The sequence below is a fragment of the Bufo gargarizans genome, chromosome 6 (genome assembly GCF_014858855.1).
Source record: "Bufo gargarizans isolate SCDJY-AF-19 chromosome 6, ASM1485885v1, whole genome shotgun sequence".
Taxonomy (NCBI): domain Eukaryota; kingdom Metazoa; phylum Chordata; class Amphibia; order Anura; family Bufonidae; genus Bufo; species Bufo gargarizans.
In genome coordinates, this window is record NC_058085.1 from 63,280,698 (window position 1) to 63,308,540 (window position 27,843).

Here is a 27,843-nt window from a genome sequence, read left to right on the forward strand (position 1 = left end):
TATGGAATCGAGACTAAGGGAAAAATGGAAGAGAGGAAAGGGGAGGGAAAAAAAAAAAAAAAGGGGGAGGGAATTATAATAGGATATTACAATAACCACCTCAGTAACTTATTCTCAAACTCTAAACATACTATCTCCCGCTCAGTGCGATGATAGTAATAGTCTGCATGCTTGGGAGTTATGGAAGTCAATCCAACTTTTCCAGGTTTTAATGAACTTTTTTTTTCTGTGTTTCTCAGTGACGCGGTTAGATCCTCCATCCTCAGTCTCCTGCACTATGTTAATCCACATTGCGATTGTGAGAGCAGATACTTGTCTCCACCTACAAGGGATACACGCTCTCGCTGCGTTGACCAAATGTCGTACCACTGATTTATTATAGGTAGCGATGGGAATCTCGCACTGATGGAGCAGAGAAAAAGGCTGGCGTCTTGGGTAAGTCATAGGAGGTGAATGTAGATGCGATACGCCATACCCTCGCCCAGAAACTGGCAAGAGCTGGGCATTCCCAGAAAATATGTAATATTGTTCCCCTAGCTCCCCCACAACGCCAGCAAAGCGGTGAAACTGCAGGGAAAATAGTGTAGTTTTGTAGGGACTCTGTACCATCTAGAGAGGGTTTTAAACCTCGCTTCTTGTTTGTTACTAGCTATGGAGGATTTGTGTACAAATAATCGATTTCTTGGTTCTGGAGAAAAAGTAAGACCCAAGTCTTGTTCCCAATTGTGTATGCAATTGGGAGGTGGCTGGTCAGAAGGAGAGATCGTGGTGTATATTTTCTGTGGGCCAATCACTTTTTTTTGTGTTTACACTTTGTGGAATAATTAACCGTTAGCATACGAGAAGGTTTTTGTTTTTCGTTTTTATTTTTCTTCCCCATCTTCCTTGAGCCATACCTTTTTTTTTTTTTTTCATTCATATAGCTGTATGAGGGCTTATTTTTTGTGGGACAAGTTGTGATTTCTAATGCCACCATTTAATATGGCATACAATGTAGTGGGAAGGGACGAAATTGCAAATGGGGTGGAATTGGGAAAAAAAAAATCCTCCACCGTTTTACGGGATTTGTTCCCACAGTGTTCTGTTTAAGGCAAAACCTGTCCCCTTAATTCTCTGGGTCAATACGATTACAACGATACCACATATGTATATGTTTTTATGTCTAAATAGTGTAAAAATGTATTCAAACTTTGAAAAAAAAAAAATTTTTTAAATCACCATATTCTGAACTTTTTTATAGTTCTATCTACTGAGCTATGTGGGGGCTCATTTTTGGGGGACAATCTTTAGTTTTACCATATTGGAGTGTTTGACTTTTTGATTCACATTTACATTTTTTGGGGTGAGAAGCGCGATGAAGAAATGGCAAATTGGCCATTTTGATCCTTTTTTCTATTACGCCATTCACTGTATTAGTTAAATATTTATATTTTAATAGTATGGGTGTTTTCGGTCACGGTGAAACCCATGATGTTTATAATTTTGATTTTTTTTAAACTTTTTTGTTATGATTTGAAGCTCATGTTTGAGCCTACAAAATCCTATTTATTTTTTACATGGATTTTTTTACATCCAGTTATTTCTCAGAATTGCTAATTTCTTATGTTGCCCAAAAGAATTGCAGCTTCAATACCCTTAGCCTCTTTAGCAAGACCTAAGGCATTGAATTCAATAACCAGCATCTTGCTGGCATCCTCTGCAGCCAATGAAGCCCAGAAGTGCGAGCTTCCGGGTTTTTCACCCTTTAGATGCCGTGATCTCACTTGATCGGCATTATTGCCAGTCGCAGTAATTCACCGCGGGTCTCTGCTGTTTGAAACAGCGGAGGCCAGCCATAACGCCTGCCACGTTTGCCCATCGCTCCAGCGAAGGGATTAAGCGTGCTACTGAAATCTGATGTGAAAGAACACCAGCATAAACACAAACCCAAAAATGACTATACAAATTAGATGAACGCCAACCATCTTGAGGGGATATCCTAACCCTGCTAACGATAAATGACCAATGCAGATTGGGCGGAAGAGTATGCCTGTGTAACCCTTTAAACTTCTACCAGTTTTTCCCAAGTTCTGCCTGGGCTTCAGAAAAATAATTTAACAGTTCAACCTAAGCAGAGTTCCGGCTGCAGGGTAAGGGAGTGATGTTTTAAGCCTTCATATCTTGGGCTCTGTAAAAGATAGATATGGGCCTGGTTTTGTTTGAAAGCTAACATTCTAATCTTTAAAACAAATCCACGATCAGCATTATCTCCTCTATATCTGGAAATAACCTTTAGGGCAGGCATGTCCAAACTGCGGCCCTCCAGCTGTTGCAAAACTACAACTCCCAGCATGCCCTAATAGCTGTAAGCTATCCAGGCATGCTGGGAGTTATAGTTTTGCAACAGCTGGAGGGCCGCAGTTTGGACATGCCTGCTTTAGGGTAACTGCACACAATGTGGATTACATGCAGTTTTTCCATGTGGCTTTGCATGCAGAAAAAGGAGATTTTTGTGAAACTCACCTGTAAAATCTTTTTCTCGTCTTTTCCATTGGGGGACACAGACCATGGGTATAGATTAGAGGTATTACTAGGAGGGACACTATGCAAAAACGAAGCTCCTCCTCCTCGGGCTATACCCCCAGACACCTCCAGGAGGACTTCAGTCGTTGCAAAAGCAGTAGGAGAAGGAGAACTGAAAAAACCACAATGGAAACCATCACACCAACTAAACAAAAAAAAGCGGGCGGGAGCTGTGTCCCCCAATGGAAAAGACGAGAAAAAGATTTTACAGGTGAGTTTCACAAAAATCTCCTTTTCTCGTACATTCCATTGGGGGACACAGACCATGGGACGTCCAAAAGCAGTCCATGGGGTGGGAAAAACCAACACCGCCAGGAGAAAAAACGTCCAACCGTTAAACGGGCACCACGGCCTGCAATACCCTGCGCCCGAGGACAGCATCAGCCGAGGCCAGCGAGTGCAACTGATAAAACTTTGTGAACGTATGCAAGGACGACCAAGTGGCAGCCTTACACAACTGGGAGGCGGAGGCGCGATTGCGTCTGGCCCAGGAAGCTCCCACTGCCCTTGTGGAGTGAGCGGTAATCCGCGACGGGGGAACCTGACCACGAGCGCGATAGGCCGCAGCAATAGCGGAACGGATCCACCGCGCCACAGTAACCTTGGAAGCCGCCAGACCCTTACGAGACCCCTCGGGAACCACAAAGAGGGAGTCCGAACGACGAAAGGAGGCGGTGGCCCCCAGATACACTTTCAGGGCCCTGACGACGTCCAGGGAGTGGAGAGCACGTTCCTTGGGGTTCGCCGGAGAAGGACAAAAAGAGGGCAGGACAAGATCCTCGTTAAGGTGGAACGGGGAAACCACCTTGGGCAAAAAAGAAGGAACCGGCCGTAGCACCACCTTATCCTGGTGGAAGACCAGAAAAGGCTCCTGACAGGAAAGCGCGGCCAGCTCCGAAACCCTCCTGATGGAGGTAATGGCCACCAGAAAAACCACCTTCCAGGTGAGGAAGACTAGGGAGACCTCCCTCAGAGGCTCAAAAGGCGCCTCCTGAAGGGCGCGCAGGACCAGGTTAAGATCCCAGGGGGGTAAGGGAGGAACATACGGAGGAACCGAATGCGCCACCCCCTGCAGGAAGGTTCTCACAGGCCCCAAAAAGGCAATAGACCGTTGAAAAAAGACCGCCAAGGCCGAAACCTGACCCTTCAAAGAACTGAGCGACAGCCCCACCTCAACGCCGGACTGTAGAAAGGCCAGCACCACCGGAACAGAGAAACGAAGCGGCGGAAAACCCGACTTCTCACAAAAGGTTAGATAGGCCCTCCAGGTGCGATAATAGATCCGCGAAGAAGCCGGCTTTCGAGCTCTGATCATGGTTCTCACCACTGCATCAGAGAAGCCTCTCTTCCTCAGGATGTAGGTCTCAATAGCCACGCCGTTAAACGCAACTGACGTGAATTCTGGTGGAAGAGCGGTCCCTGAGATAGAAGATCCTCTCTGTCGGGAAGAGGCCACGGAACGTCCGCTAGCATTCGGACGACGTTGGAGAACCAGGCGCGGCGAGGCCAATCCGGAGCGATAAGAATGGTCGGTATCCCCTCCGCCTCGATCTTGCGCAGCACCTTCGGCAACAGAGGAAGTGGAGGGAAGACATAGAGGAGGTCGAATCGCTGCCAAGGAGACACCAGCGCGTCCACTCCGCACGCCCTTGGGTCCCGAGCGCGGGCCAGGAACACCGGCACCTTGTTGTTTAGCCGGGACGCCATTAAATCCACGTCCGGACGGCCCCATCGGCGGCAGATGTCCTCGAACACCTCCGGATGTAGGGACCACTCTCCCGGATCCACCTTGGTGCGGCTCAGAAAATCCGCCGTCCAGTTGTCGACGCCCGGAATGTACACCGCCGACAACACTGGAACATGAGACTCCGCCCATAGGAGGATCCTCGCCACCTCCTACATCACTGCCCGACTGCGCGTTCCGCCCTGATGATTGACGTAGGCCACAGCCGTGGCATTGTCCGACTGAACACGCACCGGCCGAGCCGCAAGGAGGGAAGTCCAGTGGGAGAGGGAGTTGAAGATCGCCCTTAGTTCCAAAACGTTTATCGGAAGACGGGATTCCTCCATCGACCAGACCCCCTGAACTGTGAGGTTCCGGAGAACGCCTCCCCAACCGATGAGGCTGGCATCGGTGGTGACTATCGTCCAGGAGAACAGAAGGAAGGACCTCCCTGATGAGAGATTCGGGGAGGCCTGCCACCAGGGGAGAGACAACCGAACGTGCCGGGACAGGCGGACGGGAGCGTCCAGACCCCGAGAGGTCTTGTCCCATAGGGCAAGAATCCACTGTTGTAACGGTCGAGTGTGGAACTGGGCATACGGAATCGCCTCGAAGGAGGCGACCATAAGGCCCAGAACCCGCATGCACTCCCGAATGGTGGGACGAGGAGCTTGTAGAAGGAGCGACACCGCCCTCCGAATTTGAGAGGACTTGTAATCCGGAAGAAACACCCGAGAACTCGAGGTGTCCAAAATCATCCCCAGGAAGGAGAGTCTCTGGGAAGGGTGCAGAGAGGATTTTGGTAGATTGATCAGCCACCCGAACCGTTCTAGAGATTGAACGGTAATTCAGACGCTGTCCTCGGCCTGTGGAAGAGACGGGGCTTTTATCAAGATGTCGTCCAGGTAGGGCAACAACGAGATGCCCCTGGTGCGAAGAAGCGCCATGAGAGGCGCCAAAACCTTGGTGAAAACGCGAGGGGCGGTCGCCAACCCAAAAGGCAGGGCGACGAACTGGTAATGACGACCCCAGATGGCAAAACGCAGAAAGCGATGGTGAGACTTCGCAATCGGGACGTGTAAGTAGGCGTCTTGAATGTCCACAGACGCGAGAAATTCCCCCGGAAGCAGAGAAGCAATAACGGAGCGAAGGGACTCCAATGCGAAACTTCCGCACCCTTAGAAACTTGTTCAGAAGCTTCAGATCCAGTATCGGGCGCACCGACCCCTCCTTCTTCGGAACGACAAACAGGTTTGAGTAAAAACCTGTTCCCTGTTCCTCCGGGGGAACGGGAAAAATGACACCCCGGTCCAGAAGAGAGGAGACCGCCAAAAGGAGGTCCGAGGCCCTGGCTGGATCCCCCCGGAACGCGAGACGGGAAAAAGTGTTCCGGCGGGCTGGACGCGAACTCCAATTTGTAACCGGACGTCACAATCTCCAGAGCCCAGGCGTCCTGAACGTGAGCCCTCCAGACCTGCTGAAAGGAGAGCAAACGGCCCCCCACCACGAGGGGTGGGGGCACCCCTTCATGCGGAGGGCTGCTTGGGAGCAGGGGGACGGGTTGACTGTGCCAGTGGTCGCCAAGAGGGCTGGGGTTTGAAGAAAGGCTTCTTGCGGGATTCCTGGGATCCCCCAGCCGACGAGGACGAAGACGTCCTGGCCGTGGAGAAGCGACGAAAGGACTGGCCCCAGAACCCTGAAGCCAGAGATCGAAAGGGCCGTTTGGATCTGGGTTGAGGCAGATGAGTACTCTTGCCCCCCGTTGCGGCAGAAATGAATTCGTCCAACTGGGCTCCAAAGAGTCTAGATCTTTCAAAGGGAAGGTTAGCGAGGGAACGCTTGGAAGAAGCATCAGCATCCCACACCTTCAACCAAACCTCTCTACGCTGAATGACCGAGAGGGCCGAAATACGGGCAAATAGGGAACCGATATCCATTGAAGCCTCACAGAGATATTTAGAAGCCTGAGACATTTGGAGAATAAATTCCAAAGTGTCTGCAGGGGCGCCCTGTTCCGTCAGATCCTGGTGGTGGCGCCGCAACCACGCCGTAAGGGCTCTGGCAACCCAAGCCGACGTAAAAGCCGGTCGCAGGGAAGATGGACTTGGAAAGTGAATCCAGGCGTCTGTCCACCGCATCCTGCAGGGAGGAACCGTCTAGGACAGGAAGGGCCGTGTTCTTGGCCAACCTGGCCACCGGAGGATCTACTTTAGGGGAAGAAGTCCACTTTTCCACCGAGTCAGAGGGGAAAGCGGAAAGCGTATCCATGCGCTTGGTGGCCGAAAATTTCTGATTGGGTCAGCCCCAAGCCTTTGATATGACCGCTGTGAATTCCTCATGAACGGGGAACACCGCGGATTCAGGCCTTTTGGGTGGAAAGAGGGAGAACTCCCGACTAGTGGAGGGAGTGGAATCTCCGTGGATATTAAAAGTGTCACGGACAGCCTCCACCAATTCGGATACCATGGTGGAAAGCTTAGGCAGGGGTTCCCACTCCGTGGCCTCGTCCGATCCGGACAATTCCCCTTCGGATTTGCGCTCCCCACGAGAGGGAGAGTCAACCGGGCATGCCTCAAGGCGTGGGGGGAGAAGCGGAGTCATCCGATGAGGAATGCTGCCGCTCACGCTGCCTCTTAGACGTCAGGCGCCCCCTGTGAGAATCACTGAGAGGAGATGGAGCGGTGGACGCCACTGGAGTAGCTGCCATACGCTCCATGAAGGACATGGCTGCCTTGGCAACTAGGGCCAGATCCGCTGCCGCATTAGACATGGCGGAAGCCCAGGCGGGTACCGCCGGTTCCGCAGGGGCAGAGGGAGGACTGGGCTGAGCAAGAGAAGGAGGCTGATCCTGTTCAGGAGCAGGGCACGAGTCACAGGTGCCAGAGGCAGAAAAAGGCAGAAGGCACACCTTGCATGACCCCAAAAGAGCCTGAGAGGAGGCCTTGGCAGATTTAAGTGCCCCAGGCTTTGGCATGATGGAACCCCACAGTAAAAGATCTCCTACCAGTTGCTGCAAAGATCAGGAGCAGAGCAAGCTGTTCTCCTACCACCCAGGCAACGCTAGCAGAAGTCTCCGGTGTAGAGAGATGAGGAGCTGCACGGCCGTGAGCAAACAGAGTCTCCGGTGTAAGGAGAGTCAGAGCGGCATGCCGAGGCTCCGCCCCCCCCGAACGCATCATTATGGCGCGAAAATATGCGCGAAAATAAGCGCGCGCGCGATTTAAACAAACACCCCGACTCCCCTCACGTGGTGCTGCAGGGGTTAACGAGGCCATGGAGGAGCGGCCTGCTGGCGGGCGCTGAGAGAGCGCAGCAGCCAAGGCCCGACGAGAGAAGCGCTGAAGCCCACAGTTTAAGGGGGAAGAGATGCCAGTACTCCAGTGCCAAAATGAAGAAAGTGCCCCCATCAGGATCCTTCTTCAAGCTCACCCAGGTAGCCACAGACAAACAGACACAGAGGGAGGGGGAGGGACTGGGCAATACTTATCTGCTCAGCATGCTCCCTCGATGTCCAGACCAGCAGGGATGCGCCTCTTCAGACTTCTGACTCCAATCCAGGAGAACAGTGCTCTGGAGGAGGGTAGGCAGCAGGCGTCCCAGCAGCTGGTGGGATGCCAGAGCTGACATGTTGAGCCTGGATCCACTTTTCTTCTGTGGGGGGATGGGAGGTAGCCAGGACAGGTCGAAAGACGGTGGCAGACACTCCACGGGGGCCAGGAAAGCGCAATGCTGACCTGCGTCCCCATCTGAAAACAGAAAAAAATAACAAACAGGAGAAGAGTAAGCGTCACCTCCTTGGACAGACACTAAGCAAAGACTGAAGTCCTCCTGGAGGTGTCTGGGGGTATAGCCCGAGGAGGAGGAGCTTCGTTTTTGCATAGTGTCCCTCCTAGTAATACCTCTAAGCTATACCCATGGTCTGTGTCCCCCAATGGAATGTACGAGAAAACTGCATCGTAATACAGTCCCAGCAAAGTGGTTGAGATCTGACAAATCTCATGTACACAGTTTTTTTTTTTATTTCATGAGAAAACTGACCTTCCAGGGTAGATTTTAAAATCCATATAAACTGTTCCGCACCTTCTGTAGAGTGGTTCTACCCACAGACCTCAATTGGGTTAACAAAAAATCTGCACCAAAACCACAATAAATGCGGTGCGGATTTTCTGCATACAAATCTGTACCGTGTAAAGGTACCTTTAGAAATCAGGTCAGCAGTAACAACATCTAAATATGAAAGCAGGTTTCAATGGCTTTCACTCCCAACTCCATTTCTAAATTCTATATCTCCCAACTTAGAGGAGATAATGCTGTGATTCTGGTCTTCCTTTAAAACTTAGATTGTCAGCTTTCAAACAATACCAGGACCATATCTATCTTCTACAAAGCCCGAATATATGAAGTCTTAAAGAAGCCCCAGCACAGTTGGCTGTAATCTCCGCCAGGCAGGAGGATCTGACAGGCTTACAGCAGAGGAGAAAATAGACATCTTCTCTCATGATAACCATGTAAGAGCTTATATTAGATTCCTCTCAAGTGATAACAGTTATCAGAAAAATAAAAATATTCTGGGTCTTGACATGCAGGGACACAAAAACAGATTTTGTAAAAACAAGTGTTTTTATTATGCAAGTAGTACAACATAATAAACACTATATGTACCCCAAAATGGTTAAAAAACAAACATCCAGGCCTGCAAAATTCAAGGTCTTGTATATAGTAGCTAAATTTAAGAAAAAATAGGGGGATTCACTACACAAGCAAAAAGTGTACTAATTTAGGAGGTAGTCGACACCCTTCAAGGTACAATTCCAACAACCTATCAGCAAGAGGGGATAAGTTAAAATATAACTTAATGGGTATCTCATAAAAGTCTAAAACACATAAAAAAATTGAATAAAAACAAGATACGTGATGACACAGCGCAATTAAATACACCATGTGTAAAACTGGCCATGTGTTCCAGGCCAAAGTTGAGACAACCTCAGCCCCGAAGCAAACTGGATGACCAGGTACATAATAGGAAAAGTATCGCTCTTTTCCTATATATGGGGTCGTCATTCTGTGTCTTGGACGTATAATTGATGCATGGCAGGTTGGTCTAATGTACTTGTCACTGTAGAGGGGCAAACAATGTCCTCCATCAGTTATGTGGATTCAGAGCAGGATCTCCCCACGGGTGATCTGATGACTGTAGACATTCTGGCCTGAGATATATCTTTCCTTTTACAAACCTGGTCATTTTGTTTGATACAGGGCAGAGGTTGACGCATGGGCAGTTTTAAAACCGGCGTATGTAATTGCACTGTCATCACGTGTCTTATTTTTATTCATTTTTTGTGTGTTTGGAATTTTATGAACTACCCATAAAAAGACTCCCCTATTGTTAAACATGTCCACTTTGACTGATCCGAGCCACCCATTTAAGTCTATACACAAAAAACAGATCAGTGAACAACGGAATACACGCGGATCGAAAACTGAAACCATATCAGTCGTGTGCACGGGGCTTGATGGTTTAAAAATGCACTTCAGTCGCCTGCGCTAAGCGCCAGCTATATTTACTACAGACAAATTCTAAAGTTACAATAAAAAAAACTAAAATGTTTCAATTTTAATACAATTGTTGGGGGGTTAAAAGGAGTAGTTCCGGACTTTAAAAACCGCTTCCAGAAACTGCACCTGTCTGTGGGTTGTGTATGTTTTTTGCAGCTCGGCTCCATTAAAGTGAATGAGACTGGCCTGCAATACCACACACAACTTGTGTAGTACCCTTTTCAGAAGATAGTACCCACGTTTTCCTAATCCTGGACAACTTCTTTTAAGGCTCCATTTACACAACCGTAACGTGTTTTGCGGATCCGCAAAACACGGACACGGCAATGTGCGTTCTGCATTTTGTGGACTGCACATCGCCGGCACTAATAGAATATGCCTATTCTTGTCCGCAATTGCGGACAAGAATAGGACATGTTCCATTTTTTTCGGGAACGGAAATGCGAGTTCGCATTTCCGGAGCCGGGCCGCACATCGTACAGCCCTATAGAGATGAATGGGTCCGCAATTCTGTTCCACAAAATTGCGGACGTGGGAATAGAGCCTAACAATCTGTACTCTGACTTTAACAAGACTTCCCCGCTTCTTCTGGTGTAATTTGTGATGATATTTTATGCTTGTTATGCACCTGTGTAGGAGGGAGCAACCACGTGACCGCTTGATTGGTTCAGGTGTGGTTTCTCCTCCTATAAAGGTGAAGATTAAGTGTAGTTTTAGCGGTCATGAGTAAGGGCTAAAATTGTTCTCAGCCCGAAACGCGTAGACTGATGTAACCTGTACCTGGATGTTTTTATTATTGGATATCAAAGTGCTTTTGGAGCTTCACAAGAAAAGCCTGGACAACCTCTCTTTACTTGTCTACATATTGCTCCCAGTCCGGGGTGAGGGAGCGGTCCGTGTCCTTATGGTCGGAGTCCCCAGGCAGGTGAGAGCTGCTCTAATTTTGTTTTACCTTTGAATGGATTATTCCCACAGTTCTATACCAATCTTACGTACCGTAGGTTTAAAGGGCTCGTCCAGGAATTTGATACTGACGATCTATCCTGGGACCCCAGCTAATTAGCTTTTCGAAGAGATTGCAGCGTTCCGTGAGTGACGTCACTTTCATCAGACATATGTCCTAGGACCTAAGCGCACCTCAGTCCTATTGAAGTGAATGTCGCTGAGCTGCAATACCAAGTAGAGTCACTATACAGTGCATGGTGCTTGGTAAGCTGTGGAGGAACCGCAGCAGCCTCTTCAGGCAGGGGTCCCGAGAGTCAGACCCCCCCCCCCCTCCCCATTAATCTGAATCTAATGACCTATCCTGAAGATGGCCCATCAATATTAAATTCCTAGATAACCCCTTTAAGTAGAACCACAGAGGTCAGGGTATCTAATCTAAAATATAGAAAGTTAAGCACAGGTACAATAAGCATCTGAATGAGGCCTACTGTATAGTCCAAGCAACAGAAGGAGGCTATTAAAATGGAAACGGATATTGGTGTCTTTTTCATACCTGATCTCGTGCAATTTGACAATCTCATTGATGATGAGGACAAGAAAGAGAGAGAGCAGTCCCAGCAACCAGGATAACAGTGGGATGTCCCATATGTGGAAAGTGAGAGTTGCATCAGGGTTTGCCCAGAGTTGCAGGTCTATGGCTGCCTGAAGTCCTTGTGCCAGTACCCTAGAAGCAGGAATAAAAACTGAGCAGCTTATAAAAACCTGAAAGCATGTATCTTCCACAGAACAGCCGGATACTTACAGCACTGGAAGAGTCAAACTCCACCACGCATTACTAAAGGGATTCCTCTTCCATAGTGGCTTTGATCGGTGGACATGGCTGACCGAGATAAAAACTAGGGAGAAAAGGTGGTCGGTTTGATATTGTAAATTTCACTGCCCTCTCCAGATCTGCAGTAAAGTACAATGCGTTCTTACCTGTGTGCAAAACAATGAGGCAAGCACAAAATTTCTGATCTAGGAGAAGAGCCCCAGAGAAGGAGCCAAACCAATCAAGAGCCCCAGGAGAGTCGCTACAAGAAAGCGAATACGTTAATCAGGCCGAGTGTCAGAACAAGGCAGAGATCCCCACTGATGTTCTTCCCCATACCTGTACACGGCAATCCCAGAACAGTTTGTTTTGTTGCTATGGGAGGAGATCTCACAGAATGTCTGCAGAGAGAACCAGAAGCAGGCCAGACAGCAGATGGAAGAAGGGAGGAACTTCAACAGGAAACAAAGCAGGAAATAATTCTGGGTCTGAGAGGGGAGAAGAACGGAGACCGTCAGACAGATCATGTCATACACTGGGCACTTTTTACTTTTCACTAGCTAGTTTTAATAAGCATCTAGAAAATGGAGCCTGGCTAATTATATAAAAAAATAAATTATATTAATAGCATGCAATGGCACTAAATAATGGTATAAGAGTGTCTTAAAGGGGTTCTGCACTTTGTTTAAACTGATGATCGGCAGGGGTCCGACACCCCCGCCGATCAGCAGTTTGAGAAGGCAGCGCCGCGGCCTTCTCACTGTTTACCGCTGGCCGAGTGACATCACGACTTGTATCAACTGGCCTGGGCGGGGCTAAGCTCCATTCAAGGGAATGGAGCTTAGCCGCGCCCAGGCCAGTGATACTAGTCATGACGTCACTGGGCCTGCGGTAAACAGTGAGAAGGCCGCAGCGCTGCTGGAGCGCCGCTGCCTTCTCAAACAGCTGATCGGCGGGGGTCCCAGAGTTCAATACTGATGAGCTGTCTTTAGGATATGCAGTCAGTTTATTTATTATTTCTCAAATAATATTAATTGAATAGATAAGTTAATAAATGTAATTAATAATATTATTATTTATTATGTTTGAAGGGTCCGCTGTGCTTGGTATTGAGCTGTAGTAGGAAGAGACCGGCACTCACTATATCTTCAGCAAAGTCGCCTTTGCAGAAGATATAGGGAGTGCCGGTCTCTTCCTACTACACACATGAGATTGCAATCTCGGACGCGTACACCACGCTCTTTCAACAGAGTGCCGGCTGATCATTATCTGGTATTCAGCTGTGTCTAGGCCGTGTGACTGACTAAAGTGACGTCACTGGCCTATAAAGAGAGAGCGACACACAGTCTCTTTGAACAGCTGACTGGTGGGGGCGCTGGGAGTTGGACGCCCACTGATCAGATATTGATGACCCATCCGGAGGATAGGTCATCAGCATTAAACACTTGAACAACCCAACATGTCTAAGAAGCGTCAAATTTGTTATACAGCATGGGCCACTGTGATAAATTTGGGACAGTGCATGCCTGTCTGCCTAGTTTTCCCGGTCTTAATTTTGCTCAGTAATAATTACTCTCCCCCAATATATGCCTCAGGAAGCCACAGTTAAGAGGGGTGGCTGGTTTAGTAAACCAAATTTTAAATACCCTATTGGGGAATACTGAGTAAAAGGAGGGGTGTGATGGAGCCGTGACCATGCATATGCACTGCCGCCCTATTCAATCTCTATGGGATTGTCTTCTGCTGTATTTGACTATCACTTTCAGTCCCATAGACTCTGAATGTAGCGGCAATGTTCACCACTCTATTCAAACTCCTCTGGTATGGAGGCTCGGGATCCCTGATCCTATTGAACACATTGGGCCCCCTTCGATCAAACATTTATCACCTATCCTGTGTCAAGTTATAACCCCTCTAAAAGGGAATCTGTAACCAGATTTAGAAACATTATCTACAGTAATACACTAGTAGTACCGCAGATAATTTTTTATTTTTTTATTGCCCCCCCGTTCCCCTGCTATCAGCACTCAGAGCTGCGTTGAAATGAATTGTCAGGACTGTTGCGCATGCTGAGGAGTCCTCTCCATTATGTTAGTACAGTCAGCAGTCCTGACAGTGTATTTCAGGGCAGCTTTGAGGGCTGATAGCCGGGGAACCAGGGGCAGTAGGAAAATAAATTATAGTTATCTGAACGCCTTATCTGCAGTACTATGCATATTTACTGTAGATAATAGTCCAAAATTGGAGTGACAGACTCCCTTTTAGAACTCTATTAACAAGAGTACAGAGTGGTTACAAAGAGCATGTTATACTCTGGAGGACCCAGAATGTCCATGCTTTATGCAGACGACCCATTGATTTAATTGGTTACCATGTAATGCTTCATTTCTCCTGTAGTGGTGCTACAAGAAAACTGCTGCAGGTTAAAGTAGCTAGGTTTTCCAGCGGTTTATCATTCGGAATTTGCAATCCTATTACTGTATCGGCTATTGGAAGTTACCTTCCCACAAACAAAAGACATGGATGGAAATGACTGATGGATTTTTTTTTTTACCGCCCTCACATTGTGGATTTACCTTTTTAGGTATAGACTGGAGGTTTTTTCCAGTTGCTACAGTCATTATGGAATTGTCAGATGGCTTTCCAAGCAGGGAGACACTACAGAAGACAAGAGAGTGACAAACTGGTTACCATGTACTCAAAGGTCATGAAATGGTCCTGAGCAAAATGTATGGAGTCTGCCCAGTCAATGAAGGAGCGGGAGCACAGAGTGACTTGAGCCCGGCCCTTAGTCCACACGGATCAACAATGCTTGTTCTCCAAAATGAAACAACCATTCTGAATAACAAATACATGTTATCAACCCTACTAGATATTATGACTGGGTTGATCCAGCAGACAGATGCTCTTTAACGAGAACATAGGTGGTTCACTCCTTATCCAGTTCCTGACTGGGCCATTTAACCCCCCCATCTCCCCCCCCCCCAACCAGGTAGATTTTCCGTTTCCTTTAGTACGTGTGTCTTTGAAAGCCATAATTTGTTTTTAACAAGCTTAAATGGTATAGTGCAGATGCAGCGAAAATCAAAGGGTAGAGAAGTGAAAAAGTAGAACGATATCAAATACAGTCAGCATCGTATACATTAGGTGCACAGATTTGTACAATTAGCCCTTCAGCCCGGAGATCTGACGGTGGACCGCTCCTCTAAGAGCTGTTTCGGTGAAAAGGCCCTCCATGGAGAACTAGCCGAGCTTCAATCAGACAGAAAAGGCCTTCCTTTGCCGTGTATAGAGTGACTGTAGATCCGTTCCAGGATACAAGCAGATGGGAAACCCCATCTATATTTGAGTCGTCTGTCTCTTAAAACTTGAGTGTGACTACAGCAAACCGGCGGTCTGGTTTGAAGCGTTGTGGCAGATCGATCAGGAGCTATAGCCGAGTAGATGTCAGGAAGATTGCTTTGTTTTCCAGCTGCAAACAGGATCTGCTCCTTTACATAATTTTTTTTTTACTTGAAATAAGATATCCCTTTGGAGGTGGTGAGGAGCATCTTTTGGTTTGGGGATTCTGTGGGCCCAATCTAGGGTTAGATCCTGAGGAGAAGGAAGCGGTTGGAGGAGGAACAGAGAGTAAGCTGCTGTTATGTTGTAGAAGGATCAGCATTCGTTTCATGGTGTGCTCAGTAATACCAGCAGAAGTGCAAGGCAGATCACCCAGACTCCAAGATTTGGAGTCCCTTTCTATAGGTAAAGTAGTGCTCTGCTTGGGATTAAGACCCGAAAGAAAAGTGGAGGATGGTGGCACGGAAGCAGAAAGACTCTAGTCTCCCGCCCCTTCCGTGTTAAGAAATGGATGCTAGGGAAGGAGCACCCACCGGAGGCTGAGAAAAAGGAGAGAGGTTATTTTGGCATTTTTCAGATAAAGGGAGGATCCTAGGGGGTCATACTGTCATCCAGAGAAGGTACCACAGAGGAACCAGCAGAATTGAAATAGGCAGTAAGTTTTCTGTGCCCCACAGATTTGCCACTCCAACACAGCAGCTACGAGCAAAAGCCCCCACCAGAACACTGAATTTAATTAGAGCAATGTTACAGTATCTTGAGTCCCAGCGTGCCCAGTACAGGACCTCAGAGATACAAAAGCATATGGCAGAGATAGATACAGCCAGATATCCAAGAATAGAAGCACCAGATACCTCCACAGCAAATCGCAATGACCATCAAGGTGGTAGTTGTACGTGAAAGGGGCACACACATATGGCAGCAGCAGCCAACATGTGCTCATCAGGAAGAAGGGCCAAGAATGTGCTGGCGTGCTCTGTTTCTTCCAGGCCTCCTATCCTGTGCTATCCATGGGTCCAGTTAAGTAGCAGCAAGCTCCACTGCGTCTGCAGGTCATCAGGCAGCAATAGAGGTTCTTAAAGTAAAATGGGGGGCCTAGGTGAGTGGCAGGCAACCCCCTGCAGGATCTTTCATTGCAAAGAGTCGCTTAAATGCCAACCAAGCGCTAGTACAACCTCTCTGCATTGCTGATCTGAGTCTGCCAAGACCTAGCCTGCTCCTCAGACTCCCAGGCCCCGACGGCCACATGACTGCTGGGACGGAAGCAGGAAGAAAGGCATTGCCACCTCCTGATCTCCATACACTCCAGCACTCATTCAGTGCTGTGCATACAGCGGCGAGAAAAATAGTCCCTGCCTTCTCTATAGGAAGCTCTGCTGTCACTCATCTCGTTCCCCGCTGCTGCAGCTGCACAATTATATATAGAGATATATGCCGACTGCTAGGACGTATATAATCAAAGGGCAGTCCGCAAGGGGTTAAAATGACTCCTCTATGCTAGAACACTGGTCTAAAATGCCCTCTTTCAGTCCCATCACGTAAATCAATAGGGCCACTGCTGCCAATTAGTAGCGTCAGCAATCACACGCCATACTACTAGAAGGCTCACATCTCTTAGCGGTGATGCCAGTAGTACAGCACATGGCGCTAGGCAGTCATGTGACAAAAAGCAGGGGACTGCTAGAGCATCCGCACTGGCTCGGTGAGGGAAAATGGAGGCGAGTATTTTTTATTTTTCTTGTATAACATTTTATGGATAATCCCTTTAAACAAACATGTTCATACACTCACCTAAGTAACGGAAAACAGAAGCAGGACAGCCACAGAATATCTGTAGTACTGAGGCAAGGAGGTAGCTGGATCAGACAGGCCAAGAACTAGGGGAAAAGGCAAAAATTGAACAGGTAAAGTAGGTTTTTGCCATAGATGGGACTGGAAGCCACCCTAGAAGGTCAGGATGGTCTTTCTCAAAGCCTAATACTACCATGGCTCCTATTCTAATGTTAATAAGCAGGTAACTTTCCCTTACTGTCAGGTAGCCATAGGTGAGGGTTGACCATCTTATGACTCTTACCTGCACAATCACAAGTGTGAGCTGACACTGCAAGAGGAAAAGAAAACATTTCCTAATGCTGTACGTTGCATGTCGAGCCTGTAATAAGAAAAAATTATCATTTAGGCAAAATTACTGGATAGCTACAAATAAATTAAAGACACCAACATCTTAAAAAAAAACAAAAAAAAAAAACACAGACTGATATACCAAATGCACACATCATTTTTTTCATTTATAAAAAGTTACAAATAAAAAAAAAAGGCCGAAAGCTAAAAATAAAAAAAAATAAAAAAATCCTGATTTCCATGAGATGACTACCTTGTGGTATCAACATAAAAAAAGTCACTTTGAAGGATTTTCTAATGTTTTGGCAGTATGGCATCATAGAACCAGCAACAGAAAAATAAGCAGCCAAAATGTCTTGCACTGATCCCAGCCAGTAGATAACTTAACATTTTCACAGTACAAACATACAGTAATGGTTTAAGCAATGTTTAATCTTGAAATCTTTTGTAACAGAAAAAGAAAACAGATAAAAGGAAAATTATAAATTTTTTCACAGTCTTTCCTTCAATATTTTTTTAACTATTTTATATGTCACCGAATGGCACAAAAGAAAGGTCTAATGAGTCCTATGAAAAATAATATCAGATACATGTAGGTTGGCTCAGAAATTAAATAGTCATTTGCAGTTAGGCCCATTGCTAAAACGAGATTTTTGTAAAACTTACCAGTAAAATCTCTTTCTCGCTCTTCATTGGGGGACACAGAAACCGTGGGTATAGCTATGTCCTCTAGGAGGCGTTGACACTAGTAAAAGCTGTTAGCTCCTCCCCTGGCAGCTATACCCCCTCCAGCCTAGAGAGAGAGCTTCAGTTTGTGTACAAGCAGTAGGAGAAGCAAGTGAACCAACGAAATAATGTGGAACACCAACAATGCCAAGAACCAAACCAGGTTCTAACCAGCAACAGCTACAACTGTGGCCGAACAACAATACTGGGTGGGTGCTGTGTCCCCCAATGAAGAGCGAGAAAGAGATTTTACTGGTAAGTTTTACAAAAATCTTGTTTTCTTGCCCATATTCATTGGGGGACACAGAAACCGTGGGACGTCCTAAAGCAGCCGACAGGGAGAGAAAACCACAGACCCGATACTTCCGGTTCCGGCGCTGGGATGCAAGCAGCGGAGTGAAGGAGCTCCGGCGCCCGCTCGTCTTCAGACTAGATCCCCACCGAGTGCTTATGTGGGAAATCATTGCCAAAGAAGAGTTTCAGGTCTAACTGATCGTGGCGCTTTTTGCATGGAGCGGTACCTTTTGAGGAGCGGCAGTATTAAGTCCACCAAGTTGGTCAGCGCGGGAGATTCGCAGGACAAGATGGCGGAGATGGGCGCTCTAACACCTGAGCCGGTGATCGATATTCCTGCCGGGGGTGAGTCGCAAGCAGGAGAACTGATGTCACCGCTGGCAAAGGGCATCGATTATAAAGCGCTGGCTATAGAGGTGGCAACTTACCTGGCTCCTGATATCAGGGACACGCTGACGAAAACGCTGTCAGCGTCCCTGCAGCAGCTGCACGAAACGATTCACCAGCATGAGGGCAGATTAGAAGAGTTGGAGCGGAGAACGCAATCTGTTGAGAGTGACACCGCCAGCCATGCCCGCACCCTAAATGAACTGTCCAAACAAAATGCAATTTTAATGGATAGGGTGGAGGACCTGGAAAACAGGTCGAGACGCAGCAATTTGCGTTTGATAGGCCTGCCAGAGTCTGTAAAAGTAGCAGACTTGAAGGGTCTGTGTGAACTGGATCTGCCACGGGCTTTGGGCCTAGAGGGACGTCATAAGGTGGAGAGAGCACACAGAATTGGACCCACTGGAATAGGGGAGACGCATGGTGCGCCTGTAAAACCTAGGCAAGTAATTATGAAGTACCTTGACTACTGTGATAAAGAAGCCATCTTAAGGGCATTCCGGAATAGGAAAAGCCCTCTCAGAATACAAGGACATAATGTGCTGCTATTTGCAGACTACTCGGCGGCGGTTGCGAAGAAAAGAAGAGAATTCAGTAATGTGTGTTCGCAGCTCTATCAAAGAAAAGTCAAATTCCAGCTGTTATATCCAGCAAAACTGCGTGTCACCCATGCGGATGGATCTACAATTATTTTTCATGAGCCGTCGGCGGCAGAAGACATGCTGGTCTCTCTTCAGAACAGAGGGCAGGAGAGAGGAGAAGACCGCAGACAGAGGTCCTCATCACCGCAACAGGACTTGAGTGACGGAGAAGGGTGGCAGATGAACTCTCAAGATACTGGGAGAAGACGTCGTGAAAGAGAAGGCCGTTCAGGGACGGACAACAGACGTACTTCCAGGAGAGAGGGGAGATCGTTTCCGAGGAGATGACTGTACCGGTGATGTTTAAGTTATGGTTTGAACATGACCCGCCACTTGTAGTAGTGGGACCTGTTGCTTAATGGGAATGACTCCTTTGTTATGCTTATGATTATAATTACCATTGGTATTGATGTATGGGGGACGGTACCATTTAGAATGTTTTCTCGTTCAAAATAAGCCTGTTTGTTAAATGTGATGGTCATCTTGGGGGACAAATGATCATAGGCAATTAACTGTTTGAAGTAGGAGGTCGAGCGGGGGTCGCAACCCAGAAAAAAGGAAGTTCCAATACAACATATATAGTTAGGGGCTGCTCTAACGGTTAGGGACAGGGGGTAAGGGGGGTGGGAAGGAGAATTTATTGAGAAGTTTTGAAAAAGAGGGGGGAAAAGGGGGGAGGGGGAAAAAAAAAAAAAAGGCATTTGGTAACTTTTGTCCATCTTGAACGTCATTTGAAATCCGGCTACAAGGGTATTGGTTGCGAGGGTAATATAAAATGAAGATCATCTCGTGGAACATAAAGGGGCTGAGGTCTCCCCATAAAAGATGGATGATCCTCAGGCATCTAAAGAAACTCAAGCCTGACATTGTACTTCTACAAGAGACTCATCTTGAGGAGAAGGACTTTGACAGGATGAAGAGGTTATGGGTGGGGGCAGTTTTTGGTTCCTCAGCATGTGATAGGAAGGCAGGAGTTTTGACGTTAATTAATAAGCAGCTCAATCACACGTTAATAGGGCATTCTGCGGATACGAAGGGCAGGTGGACACAGGTTCTGATACAGGTACAGGATACGCAATACAGCATATACAATGTATATGGCCCTAATACTAGCAATGGTGTTTTCTTTAGCGAATTGGAGGCCAAGGTACTAGGGGACGCGACTCCTCATAAAATCATTGGGGGAGATTTTAACTCAGTGGTTAAAGGCGCAGAAGACAGGAAACGAGAAGGTGACAGGGTTGGGACTGATGGGCCACAGGACAATAGGATGCAACCCTTCATGGAGGGAGCGAGTCTGGTAGACCCCTGGCGTCAATTGCATCCGGATGATAGGGGTTTTACATTCTACTCCAGCTCACAGCTCTCGTGGTCAAGGATTGACTATATACTTATTTCACATTCACTCTCATATAGGGTGGAAGGGGCGGAGATTGGCGACTTGGTTCTATCAGATCATGCTCCTGTATCCATAGAATTGTTTGAGTCATTCCCAAGAGGGTTAGATTATATCTGGCGCTTTCCTTCTCATCTGAGTACAAGGGAAGAGTTTGTAGAAAAGTTATCCATTTGGTGGGAGGAGTTCAAGACTGATAATGAGATCCACTTAGATGATCCGCAGTTGTTCTGGAACACATCAAAGGTGGTGATGAGAGGAAAGATTATGGGGTATATAGGCAATATGAAAAAGAAAGCCCAAAAATCCTTTAGTGAAGCGAGTCAGAAAGTCAGGACAGCATATTCTAACTTCAGGAGTAACCCGTCAGATATTAACAGACAGGATTGGATCGTCGAGCGACGAAATTTTGAAACATGTGTGAAAGAAAGAGAGTCTCTGAGACAGTCGGAAATGGAGACCAAGCTTTACAAATATGGTAATAAATCGGGGAAGTTGTTAGCAAACCTAGCTAAGGGAATGAGGAGCCCACAGCATATTGCGTTCCTGGTAGACAAGGAGGGGAAAGGGAGTCATGATCCTGCGGTTATTAGCAACATTGTAGGCTCCTATTATGAAGCCTTATATAGGGATGAAGCAGTGTGTGATCTGACAGATACAATCTTGAATAGAGTGAAACTACCAAAATTGACCGAGGAACAATTACTTAGTCTGAATGCTGACATATCATTACAGGAGTTGCAGGAGGCCATCAGGCACTTGGGTAATTCCAAAGCCCCAGGGCCTGATGGGTTCACAGGGGAATACTTCAAAGCGCTAATACCTCAGGTGTCTGATGTCCTTTTGGAATTATTCAAAGGTGTTTTTCAAGGGCGTATGTCGCTGGATAACGAGAATATGTCATACATTAAGCTACTCCCCAAGCCAGGGAAGGATCCAACGTCACCAGGATCGTATAGGCCTATATCTTTAATCAATGTTGATGCGAAACTGCTGGCCAAGATTGTAGCGGATCGTTTAGCAAAATTTTTGCCCCAGTTGATAGGAAAAGAGCAGGTAGGGTTTGTGAAAGGCAGGTCTGCCGTAACCAACATAAGGACTGTCCTGACTGTTCTAGATCGAGTTCAACATCTTCCGGAAAGGGGGGAGCATCCAGCCATGCTCACCTTAGATGCGGAAAAGGCATTTGATAATGTCCGGTGGGCATGGCTGGAGGCAGTGTTGGATAAGATGGGATTTAAGGGAGCTTTTAGGGCCTATTTATCTCAAATGTACCGTAACCCGAGAGCAAGGGTATATACACAAGGCTTTTTATCTAAACCCTTTCAACTCCAAAAAGGTACCCGACAGGGATGTCCGCTATCCCCTCTCCTGTTCAATTTAGCTCTAGAACCACTGGCCAGGGAGCTGTGTGACTCAAATTCATTTGAAGGCATCAAGGTTGGAGGGTTTAGGGCAAAGGCAGCCTTGTTCGCGGATGATGTGATATTATTCTTAGCCCGCCCGAAACAGCATTTGGGTAAGATCATGGAATTACTATGTGAATTTGGGAAGTACTCAGGTTATGCAGTGAATAGAAGTAAATGTGAGTTGCTTCCATTAGCCCAGGGAGATGATGGGAAAGATATTGGCACGGAGGTGTTTGGCATTGCTAAACCGGCGACGCAGATTACCTACCTAGGGATCAAAATAGGGAAATCACCACATTCCATTTATAGGCTGAACTATCCGCCTCTATTCGCCAAAATTAAAAAGGATCTGGAAAGGTGGATGAATCTACCCCTATCTTTAATGGGACGCTGTCAATTGATTAAAATGATGGGGGCAGCGAAGCTAATGTACCCTCTGCAGACAATTCCTGTTCTCTTGAGACATGCAGATATCAATGACTTGGAAAAAAACTTCACTAGGTTCTTGTGGAGAGGGAGGAAACCAAGGATTGCGTTGAAAAAGTTGAAAATTAAGAAGGAGCAAGGAGGGCTTAATTTTCCAGAATTGAGGGGATATAATATGGCGTGCCTCAGCAGACACTTATTAGATTGGACGAATAAAACTTCGTTTTACTCAAACCTGGGTGTGGAGAGTCAGTTGGCAGCTCCTTGGAAACTGATTTCTCTTCTTCACACTCCGGTGTCAAAACTCCCATATATAGCAAGAAGGTCTCTTATTCTTAGGGATACAATCATTGCTTGGAAAAATGTGAGGAAGCTCTTTGGTCTGTCTTACTTATTCTCAAAATACCTTCCGTTGCAGGGAAATCCTAATTTTCCTCCCGGTTACAGCGAAAAATCTTTTCGAGAGTGGGCAAACAAGGGAATTACAAAGATGGGAGACCTGATGCACGAAAGGGAGGCCAGATGGGCATCAGTGGAAGAGTTAGTAGAAAGATGGGGTCTGCAGAAGCCAGCACAATTCCCGTATAGGCAAGTGCATAGCTATGTGAGGAGTATTATAAGAGACATTTCCAAAGAAGGGCGAAAGAATAAATTTGACTCCTTTCTGGGGTATAATGGTAGGATGTCGATTTCAGAGATCTATAATGTACTTAGGGCAACCTGGGAGGATCAGATGGTAGTCAAACTGTTCAAGAGGTGGGAGGATCAGTTGAGATAACAGACTTAGCGCCCATCGCGAGGGCAGGTATTCAGGCATTATATCAAGCAGTACCTAGTGAGCTGATGAGGGAAACGCAGTTTAAAATTCTACACAGGGCAATATATGGATTTGATTTTCCACCCTCTCAGACTAGACCGGATAGGATAACTGCGTGTCCAAAATGTGGCTCACCAGGAACAGACTTGTTGCATGGGTTATGGTTGTGTCCCAATGTAGCTGGATTCTGGTCTCAGGTGTCCTCATTTATGAAAAAGCTAGGCAATACGGGGTACAAATTATCACCACAGTTGGTCATATTTCAGGCTGAAGACAAAGAAACATCTGGTGATGACAGGGATAGGGAAAGGAAGGGACTATCTGTTCTGGGACACAAGGTTCTGCTTGAGGCAAAACGGTGCCTATTGACGCACTGGCTGATGGTGACTGTCCCCAGTGCAGAGATGTTACAGAGCCGATTGAAACAGACATTTCTTATAGAATGGAGGGATGCGATTACCAGAAAGGAGAAAGTAGGTAAAAAGTGGTATAAAGTGTGGAGGAGCTTTATGATGCAGTACATCAGTAGTGCGGAATATCCCACTTTGTTGGGACCTTTTAAACTCACTGCCTGGTACCTACAGGAAGATCTAAAGGGACGATTGGGTACATTGAAAGTGTGATAATACACGCGAGTAGTCTTATGCAATGAGAATGCAGAACAAACAATAAAAGAAAAAAGAACTGCTGTAGCTTTAGTCTCTAGTAGTCGGGATGATCAAGATGGACAAAAAATAGGAGGGGGGGGAGGGGTGTTTCTGGGGAAGAAATAAAGGGATCATTAATAATATATGTTTATACAGCCGTTAGATATATGGGGAGTGTTATTCTCTAAATTTTGCAGGGGCAATTGATTTGTCTCAATGTTGGATATGTCAGTTATTTATGGATGTAGGGGGGGGGAGAGGGAGGGGGGATGGGAAAATAAAAGGGAAAAATTTGGGAGAGGTACATGTACTCCGTGAAGGATTGATGTTTTTGATATCTTGACTGACAATGGCTCTTTTTGTAGTCTGTAACTGTCTACATGTGCTTTTCCTTTAATAAAAGTCTATTTAAAAAAAAAACCACAGACCCATGGAGCAAGCGCCCCTGCAGGCCACTAAAACTTGCTGCCTGCAAGACTATGCGGCCCAAGGCAACGCCAACCGAGGCATAAGTATGCACCTGGCAAAATTTAGAGAATGTGCGTAAGGAGAGCAGAAGCCACCTTAGACAACTGCGCAGCCGAACCTTGAATCCTCCGAGCCCAAGAGCGCCCACCGCTCTGGTGGAGTGAGCCGTGGCACCGAAGGGCGGAACCCTGCCCCGGGTGCAGTATGCTTCAGCAATTACAGACGTGCAATTGCCACCCTGGAGGCCGCCATCCCTCCGGGATGACCAAAAAAGGAGGGGGAAAGGGGGGGTCCGTACGCCGGACGGAACTGGAGGCCGGCAAATAAAACATCAGAGCCCTGACGACGTCCAAATAGTCTGACTCTTTTTCCCTAGGGTGTGAAGGGGAGAGACACAGTGATGGAAGAACAATATCTACATTGAAATGGAAATCAAAGACCACCGTCGGGAGCAAGGAATGAACGGGCCGGAGAACCGCTTATTCCTGCTGAGAACCAGGAAGGTTCTCTGCAAGAGAGCGCCCCAACCCAGACACCCATCTGATGGGTGGGATAGCCAAGAAAAAACTACTGTCCAAGACAGGAGTCGGAGTGACATCTTCCGCAAGAGTTTAAGGGGAGAATTCCGGAGCGCTGAAAGGACTAAATTCAGATTCCAAGGCGGAAAGGGAGGACAGTACGGAGGAACCGCATGTGCCATTCCCTGAAGGAAGGTATTATGGGCCCCGGGTGAGTCAGAGGACGTTGGAAAAGGATACAAGCGCCGAACCTGGCCCATCAAGGAACAAGGGCTAAACCAAAAACCCAGAACCGCAGGATCCACCCCTGCTAAAGGGAAGCGCTCCACGGAAACGGTAAGTGGTCCACCAATGTCCCCCGAGCCGAAGAGGCTTGTGGGCAGACTGAGAAGCTGACTGATACACTATCGAAAAAAACAAAAACGCTTGAATGAGGCATGTCCAACCGCAAGCTAAGGAATCAATACATTGGATAGGTAGAAGTAGAGACGATAAGGAGTTCCGTCAGCGACCGTGTATTGACAGTGTAGCAACACTGCACGACAGAAATTTCGACCAGACCAAGATGAGAGAAAAACTCCTTTGCGGAGTGCCCGTGAACCCTGAGCCAGAGAAGGAAAAACGGAAGGAAAAAAGTGGCAGGGCGAAACCCATTCCCTATCTGAGACTGGCACTACACAGAAGAAGCCACCAGATGATAGTGGCAGTGCCATACTCCGCCTAAGGAGGAGGCCATGCAGCGTATGCCGAATTTGGAGTTAGAAGAATCCGTCACCTGACGAAGGAGCCGTGCAGGGGGAGCCAGAGTATGTAATGACTACTCCAGGACCCCCGTATCGTAGGAGCCGCAGCGTGCCCCGCCAGCACAAACTGAGGGGCAGACTAGAGGAATCCGGTAGAAGCCATGATCTCATACTGCCCCAGGGAAGGAGAGCCAACCTTAAACACTCCACCTGGGAAGGGCGTTGAACAGGAACAACCGCCAAGCCAGCGTCAGGGTAGAACCACTACCTGAGGGATTGCCCCACTGCAGCGACTGCGAACGCTAGTACCAGCGTAAAATCTGCACCAGCAGAGGAGAACACGCTGCAAAGTTAAACCGGAGTGCCAGCACAACCACTTCCCACATCAGGAATGGTGGATAGGGAATATAGAGTCAGTGTAACACTCGACTTGCTGGAACGTAAGCACAATATTACGTGCCATGGTGTACGCACTACATATTGTTGAAGACACATTGGAACAGTGGAGGACCATGGAGATGGGGGACGCTAGGACACAAGTGACGCTGGGCAACCCCCTGAGGAGAGAGGTTGTCATATTCATGATCCAAACCGGCACCGAAGGAAAAGGACACAACGTGGAAACATCCACAGTATCCACTGGCGGTACCGAAATACCATTAGAGGAAGAATACAGGGGACCAGCGTGTATCGAAACTCGCTACGCTCCACTTGTAGAAGAAGCAAAGGCATCTATAGCCTTAGCGTAGTTGAAGTGCAACATCCAAGAGGTGTACTCATTCCCCACGGTAGTGGATCACTTGTGGAAGGGGCAATGTTGCACAGCGCATCATTGTAGTCCTCCCCGGAATTCAAAACCGCCCCGGAGTGAAGGGACCTCCCACAGAGAAATGCGGCCGCTTGCGCACACATGTTGAAACAAAAAGGTGCAGGCCGGAGTGAAGGCAGGGCCTAATTTGGTGCCGGGACCCAGTGCTGGCGCTAGCCTCCTGGAGCGGTGCGCTTCTAGGCTACCGCATCCAGTCTGTAAATACTCCATCTATGCATCCGGATAGAGCGGTGTGCACAGCCGCCCGCTGTGTTTAGTATGGGAACAAGGCCATTAACCCCCTATGTGCCCGTGTACCTTCGGCACAGAGGGGAAGAGTCTGTTAAAACTGGGCCAGTGAAGGAGCGATTGGTAAATACAGCCCGTGTCTGGCCAAGGAGTGAGAAGGGAGGGAGCTGGCAATGAAGCCCATCTGCTTTGCCAAATAGGAAGGAAGGGGGAAAAGGGGGTTAACATACTCACCTAGTCCGGTGTAGCCACCTAATCTTCCTCCTCTTCACTTCACCCTTCCTAAGTGGGCCTATAAGGTCACCTTCTCCAGCAGGGTCACCTCCTCAGCAGCTGGCACCGGAGTGGTAGGAGTCTGGTATGGTGGGAGGGTCTTCTCTATGTTGGACCTAGGTGACCCCTTGGCTGGCGGGATGCAGGGGAGCGAGGCTGCCCTGGTCCACCTTGTCTTCTGTGGGGGAGGCAGCAGTGCGGATGACCGGCACTGGCGCAACTCGACCCCGGGAGAACAGGGAGCCGAGGCGACCACTGTTGTCCAATCTGAAAAAGAAGGAAGAAAATAAACTAAAATAAAAAAATCTTCAGGAGATCCCTGCAGAGCAGGGAGGTCTTGCCTCCTATTGACACTAGAAAAAACTGAAGCTCTCTCTCCAGGTTGGAGGGGGTATAGCTGCCAGGGGAGGAGCTAACAGCTTTTTACTAGTGTCAACGCCTCCTAGAGGACATAGCTATACCACGGTCTCTGTGTCCCCCAATGAATATGGTCGAGAAAACTGGTTGGTGCTGACCTGTACAAGAGCGCCAATATGCATATATTTTTGGGTGAAACAATGACAGAAATGTAACTTTGGGTGCTATTATTACAAGACAAGAAATTTGTCCCATTAAATAATTGAACACTATTTAGATACACATTCAGTGTATACATACAATCATAATAAAGACTATAATAAAATACAATGAAATCTTAGCTGCTTGGTGACGTCACCATATGTGTACAGCAGACATCAAGGCTTTAAATATAGCTGGTGGATGCCTACTGTTTTAAAGCAAACATCACCCGATAGTGTCCGTGATCAGAGGCAACTCCAATAAAGGACATTTGACCCAGTCATACGCCCCTGGTCAATTGTGACCATGGTATCTGAGCAGTCATTTGGAGATAGTGGGCTCCCTCTGGTAAATGAATGTGACAAGCCTTTCAGTTGCTATGTTAGCAGAGAGCCTTATGAAGGCTCCCAGGGCTGCCACTGT

The 27,843-nt window shown here is 47.5% G+C and overlaps 1 protein-coding gene across 2 annotated transcripts in view; it reads right to left on the minus strand.

Moving 5' to 3' along the window:
* TMEM94 (transmembrane protein 94) overlaps window positions 1–27,843 on the minus strand; it is a 114,042-nt gene that overhangs the window by 1,298 nt on the left and 84,901 nt on the right. For both annotated transcript variants that reach the window (XM_044300009.1, XM_044300008.1), the window contains exons 25-31: window positions 17,014–17,091; window positions 16,731–16,816; window positions 14,174–14,255; window positions 11,937–12,085; window positions 11,765–11,859; window positions 11,589–11,682; window positions 11,340–11,510 (exon numbers count right to left, since the gene is read on the minus strand). In XM_044300009.1, coding sequence (XP_044155944.1) covers window positions 11,340–11,510; window positions 11,589–11,682; window positions 11,765–11,859; window positions 11,937–12,085; window positions 14,174–14,255; window positions 16,731–16,816; window positions 17,014–17,091 — 755 coding nt within the window. The remainder of the gene's footprint in view (window positions 1–11,339; window positions 11,511–11,588; window positions 11,683–11,764; window positions 11,860–11,936; window positions 12,086–14,173; window positions 14,256–16,730; window positions 16,817–17,013; window positions 17,092–27,843) is intronic.